The sequence below is a fragment of the Saccostrea cucullata genome, unplaced genomic scaffold (genome assembly GCF_032062105.1).
Source record: "Saccostrea cucullata isolate Sc308-1 unplaced genomic scaffold, CSIRO_AGI_Scuc_v1 ctg6420, whole genome shotgun sequence".
NCBI classification, from domain to species: Eukaryota; Metazoa; Mollusca; class Bivalvia; order Ostreida; family Ostreidae; genus Saccostrea; species Saccostrea cuccullata.
Genome location: NW_026938467.1, coordinates 78,758 through 85,340, shown reverse-complemented (window position 1 = coordinate 85,340; position 6,583 = coordinate 78,758). Strand labels below are relative to the sequence as shown.

At 34.0% G+C, this 6,583-nt stretch overlaps 1 protein-coding gene across 1 annotated transcript; it reads left to right on the top strand.

Moving 5' to 3' along the window:
• Window positions 1-4: 4 nt before the first annotated feature.
• LOC134250354 (protein prune homolog 2-like) lies at window positions 5-5,822 on the top strand (the record flags this gene model as incomplete). Its single annotated transcript, XM_062732713.1, has 8 exons — window positions 5-26; window positions 331-447; window positions 2,112-2,270; window positions 2,877-2,979; window positions 3,237-3,368; window positions 3,604-3,690; window positions 5,200-5,298; window positions 5,696-5,822. Coding segments are annotated over 8 exons (804 nt in total), but the record flags the coding sequence as incomplete, so codon positions are not given.
• Between the last annotated feature and the right edge of the window lie 761 nt (window positions 5,823-6,583).

Here is a 6,583-nt window from a genome sequence, read left to right as displayed (position 1 = left end):
TAACTCCAGTACAGAGCAATCCCCAGGTAGACATTAAAATCTCAAGTCTACACTTCTTCATATTTATATTAGTTGTTGTAAAAAAAGGAGGGTCAGGGGGGTGGGTAGGCCATTACATTTTTGGAAAAGGAGCGATGTTTTTAAATTAGTCAAAGCCATCTGAAGCTACATCTAATTCCAAATGTGTTGTGAATTAATTTCTTGACTTCCTTACAGCTATTACACTACTTTAAATTGCAGTGCAGCCCTTGTTATCTGAAATAAAACACACTTTCACAATAGATTTTACACTTTTATTACTTGGCTGACATTATTTTATTTTATACACAGTGCGGCCTTCCCTGCTAAGTGCCCACCCCAAGAAGAAGATCACGACTAACTTTAACATCCTGAGTGATGATCTAGACGATGACGGGGTGGATCCAGCTGAGGGTTTGGAGTGGGAGAGTAAGTGTGTTATATCTGTCTGTCTGTAACACCACAGTATATACAAGGGTTGATCCAAAAGTAATGTCACTGTGTCCACATCTTTAATATTTGGCGTCACATTATCAAATATAATGCATCAAAAGATGCAGAAAAAGAAATCTAATAAAAATTGAAAATTTCATTCAAAAATGTTTTACTGAATTCATTTTATAGACGTTTAAAATATTAAACATAGGGGGTGTCGCCACGTCAAAACTAAACGTCGTGTTTTAAAGTGTATATTGTTAGAATAAAAAAGAGAAACACATTTAAAAAAGGCATTTGAAAAAGCGTCTAATCGCCCAAAAATTTAAAAAAGACAAAATTGACCTTTTCGATTCTATTCTTTAGTTGAAATTAAAATGGCGACATTGTTTTTTATCATGAACATTGTTGTTTATTTCTGATGTATTGAAGAAAGGAAATGTCAAAATTGAATAAAACGCCGACTGTGTTTCAATGCGTTTTCCCTTCAAAATCGGGAAATCGCAGTTGGAATCAGTTGCGATGGTAAATCAGACTAGCAGAGGAAATAATGATAAAACTAGACTTGTTCATAGATGGTGTCAGAGATTTTTGGCGGGCCATGGGTAATTAATTGATCAGCTGAGGACAGAAAGACCGAAAGATACGAGGTCGGGTGGAAACGTTCAATGGCGCGCTGACGTTGTCAAAAAGAGATTCGTGTCACGCGGTTTGAGTGATACATTGTATGAGAAACTTTAAAGTTTGTCTTATAGTACTGTTCAAAGAATTTTGATGAAGGACTAAATTACTGATAGAGTGTACAATTGGTGACAATAATTCTTAAAGAAATTTAAATGTGTGAATGTGTTATCAAATATTAGTTTTTTAATGAAACGACGGGGAAGTGTTTTTAAAACTGTGTGACGGCGCATATCCGTCATATGACGTTATTGAGATGCGGCGACTACCATAAATGCACTTTGTATATAATTCAATATTTTGAAAAGTATAAATCATTTCAATTTGAATTTTTCAGGACTGATTTGAAATCAATGTAGCTACCATCATGTGTAATTTTATTAGTTTACGTAGACTAGAAGCAATTTTATCGAAGGTGTGACATTACTTTTGGATCAACCCTCGTATTACAGTCTTATGAGTATATTGTTCTGTTCCTTTGTACATATTCACTTCTATTAATTTCTTTCTACAAAATATCCATAATTTGGTCTGTTTGTCCAAATTTCTGTAAAAATTCAGTCCTCTCTTCAGCCGTTTGAATTTTGACCTTTGCCCTTCATTTAAATGTTGACTGAGCATGACCCGACATTTAAAATGCGTGACTATTTGCCCATATCTTTTATTCTTAAATAAAGCCTATCTTAAGTTGACAGTTACTGCACCCTGTATATTCCTATAAGGTAAAACACAAGTAGTATTATAAACTTTAAAAGGAGGAAATAATAATATTAATAGGGAACAAGGAAGCTAAATAACATAAGTAGCTTATATGTGACATGGCTGGTAAGCTTTTTTTTTAAATTCTGGTGTTTTAAAATTTAATTTTAGAAGTTTGGGGAAAAAATTTGTTAGCTATAGTGTTCAATGTAGATGATATTTATGGAAAAGATAACATAGGTGTGCTATTGAATGTAGTTTATTGTTTTTCATTCCAGATGATACACCTATCAAACGGTCGGATCCACTCCCTGAATTCTCTGCTCGGGATGAATACCGCGAGTCTAAACTCTGGAAGGGGGTGGAGATCGGAGGAAAACAGATGAAGATTGACCTCAAGGTCATTGAGCCATATAAAAAGGTCCTCTCTCATGGAGGTAAGGTCCAAGTGCAATGTAAATACTGTATTTTTATAATAGGTCAAGGTCTTAATTAATTACTATCTTTTCACAAGGACTTTCACATTGTCAAAGATTATCCCTTTTGCCAGCATATCTTGCATCCTAAGTAAGTTATCTGTATATATATTCATTAAACCTTACACAGTTTGACAATTTTGTACCATAATTCCTTAACTGGCATAGTATGGGGCAATGTGGAAAACAAAATAAATGTGTACATATATATTTCATTTGTCATACAGTCATGTATATACTGTCCTGTAAAGGTGCTACATGTACTGTTATTTTGATTGTATCTAGCAACAGGTGACATCAGATAATACCAACAAAGGGAAATAACTCTTATTAATAAACATGTTAGATGTCAATACCATTCTCCTTTTGTGACTTGATAAGTCATGATGCAATCAACTGCTGTTTTGGTCTGCTTTCTATCAGAAATTGCCTTGGAAACATATTTCAGTATACTGGGTATTTCAGCCATAAATCACTGTTTGAATAATCATTTTAGTACATGTGTTGTTGTATTTATATTTTTTATTGCTAATGCTAATCCATACAAATGTGTATTAACTTTTTAAGGTTACTATGGAGAGGGACTAAATGCCATTATTATTTTCTCGGGATGTTACTTACCAGACCACAGTAGGAAAGATTATCAGTATGTGATGGATAATTTATTTATGTAAGTATGCATATTAAACAGTTAAACTTGTCTTATCCATATGATAAAGTAACTTTTATTAAATTCAGTTGTTAAGAATGCATCATCAAAGAATTATCTTTCTATACACATGGAAGGTTTTAAAAATTCTTAGAGTTATTAGTATTTTGTTGAGTAATTGCACATATTTGATTATATAGTTAAAAAAGTTAATGCCCAATTTTTAGAGAAAAATTTTTCCTGTGAAATCTATTGATCTCAATAAATATTTTTTCCAGGTATGTGATAAGTACGTTGGAGACCCTGGTTGCCGAGGACTACATGATTGTTTATTTCCATGGAGCCACACCACGGCGACAGATGCCAAGCTTTGGTTGGCTGAAAAAATGTTACCAGATGATTGACAGAAGGTCAGGGGTCATTCAATATTCAAGCTAGAAAATAAAACTGTTTTGGAATGAGTTTGCAAAGATCATGTTTTCTTCCAGTTTAAAAATAGTTCAATATAACATGTGTAAAAAGATAATTTCTCTCCAAATATCAACTGAACTGTAAATTGTAAACTTTCGCATGAAATTCACTAAAATGAATACTTGCATACTTATATGTGTTAAAATGTTATAAAATATCTGATTTTTTTTAAAGATTGAGGAAGAATCTGAAGTCCTTAATGCTGATTCATCCCACTCTGTGGCTTAGAACTATAGTCATGATGACCAGACCATTTATCAGGTATATACTCAAAACAATAGGGCCAAGTAGTTCACTTTTGCACTATCAAGCATCACTTCTTGGATCAATGACACGGTTATGGGATGACAATGAAGCAATTTTGCAATTACGATGAAGTGATGCAACAATGGGATGTCAATTTGAGAATAGTGAACTGCATTTCTTTATCATCATGGTACGATTGCTTCATTGTCATTACTGTAAATCACTTCACATTTGCGAGAACTAATTTGAATTAGCACAATTACATGAGAAAGTGTGCTCACAAAAATTTCATACTTGCAGCAGCAACCGTTTTATGAAAATTTTGTTTTGCTAATAAAGCTTTAATGAATATCTTGCAAAAATAAGGCCATATAAAATTGAAATTCTGGTTCTCAGGCCCGTGCGCATCCGTTTTGAGGTAGCCGCATTGCTAATTTTTTTGTATTTTTGATAAAATAAAAAGTTGGTATTGCGGAGACTAATCCGGAAAAAAACATTCCGACCTCATTTGTTTCATAGTTTAGTATTCAAATATCACTTCAGGTGGCCATTTGCAATGAGATTTTGGCTACTTTGTTTGAAAATACATTTGAAGACATTACCTACGATGTTTACATGCTGATTAGCAATGGATAAAGCAGAAATTTTTGGCAAGAAATGGAAAGTATATCTGTGATTAAAAACATTATCTTTATGTTAAAGAAAATTCGAAAAATTAAATTTAAAAAAATACCTCCCTCATCTACTTTATTGCCAATAAAATGATAAATAACATGCAGCCCTTCCGCGTCTGTTTTGGAGAAAATTGGCCTGAGAACCAGAGAATTAAATTTAGATAGCCTAATATGTCAGAAATTCTTTTTAGTAATTTATACTACATGAACATAATATGTTGAGGGTGCGACCATTAGAGCGGGCGCAAACTCTTTTATTGTTTTAATTTAGATCGGGCTCGTCAAACCGCACGTGACATTTGGTGCGTTTAGACTGACGTCGCATGACGTCGTATGTAATTTGCAAAGCAATAAAAAACCTGAACAGTGCTGAAATTTAATAAAGAACCTTTCATTTACTATTTGTTTTCAATATGTATCAATATTAAATCAAGGCGAGTAAACTTTTTGTTGAACTTTTGCTGTTATTCTCGTGAGAAGGTAGCTAAAACAAGTGATGCATTGTGGGTCCAAATTACTGCGTCAAAAAATTCTATCGAATGAATGTGCAGTAGTCCGAATTTTCTCTTCGCACAGGCGTTGCTTTAAGAGCTCGCAGTGACGAGCGTCGCTTCGCGACACTTGCTGCGCTTGCTATCATCACACTATTGACCCACACCTCAGTGTAGATTGATGTGATAGTGAACCAAATGGCCCTTTCTAGAAATTGTCAGGAAAATATTGCACATTTATTACCATATGGTAACACATACACAATCAAAATTGTCAGAATAGCTTATATTACCAAATTGAATCAAGATTGTCAGGATAAAATTGTAAAAATAACAAAATCTGGTTGGTTTTCTTCCAGTGCCAAATTTTCCTCCAAGCTGCGGTTTGTCCGGTCGCTGTCAGAACTAGGTCAGATCATTCCCATGGAGTATATTTCTGTCCCAGAACAAGTACAACAGTAAGTATGGGATCCAAAGGAGTGGATCAAACAAAAATTAATAAATGAGGAGTGGATCAAATGTAGGTGCTAAACTTGAGAATGTATCTAAAATCAGTATGATTAAAAAAAATTGTGTAGAAATTATTAAGCATATTGATTTGTAGAAATACTATTTTGAACAGCTTTGAGAAATAAAACATTCACAAAACTTCTTCTCACTGCTTTATTTAGTAGCAATTGGAATTCACTGCTTCTCCATGCTAGTTTATTATAAATTGCTAATTATCTTAGTAGGATTTCATGAAAAAAATTAGAAAATTAAATCATAAATATTTTGCTTTCCAGTATTATAACACTGCTTTGATATTTGTTGCTATTGTATTTATTGTGAATAATGTTATATTGTTTTGTTTAGGTACGATGATAGAATAATACAGCACCAGGCTAAAGTTACCTCCCCTATCTCTCACTCTCCTGAACCTCTTACCTCCCCTTCCTAATCCCAGAGCAGCACACACAGCACATTTATCACAACAGGCAAGTATATATAAATATCTTCAGCAGACAAGTATCTCAAAATATCTCTACCAGGAAAATATTTCTACCAGGCAAGTATCTCTAATTACCCCACTCTGTCGATTTTTCCGTGAAATCCTGGCTTACGATTGGTTGAAGTCTGTCATGTGAAGGTGGTGGATTACTTATACCCGGTCAGTTGTAAATCTTATCCGGTCGATGTATTACGTCACAAACACAAACGTGACGTCATAATAGGCACAGTATAAGCGTGATGAAGCATTTAGCAGAGAAAACCATTTATAAACTAACAGATAAAACGTAAATGTTTCATCGATGGGGAAAATTCATTACATAGTCTTTTAGTGACAAGGTATCGGATGATACCTGGTTAGTAAATTTCATACCTGACTCGGCTCCGCCTCGCCAGGTATGAAATTTACTAACCAGGTATCATCCCATACCCTGTCACTAAAAGACTATGTAACTATTATCTCCACCAGGCAAGTATCTCTAAATATTCACAGCAGGCAAGTATCTCTAAACAGCTTCTTAATGAGATATTTACAGGGGGTGGGGTAGGGTAATTTTCCTGTTTACATTAATATATGTACCGTACCTTCATAAATTCAATGCAGTGATGTTCTGAATATGTGATATTCGCGACTATAAGTAGGTCGCCAACTTGCGAATATTTCTCACTCATGAACATAAGTGGTTTACAGTACTGTAAATCAACTATTATTTATTTGTGTTATCTTTTGTTTGCGATTCGTCAGTTTGGAAT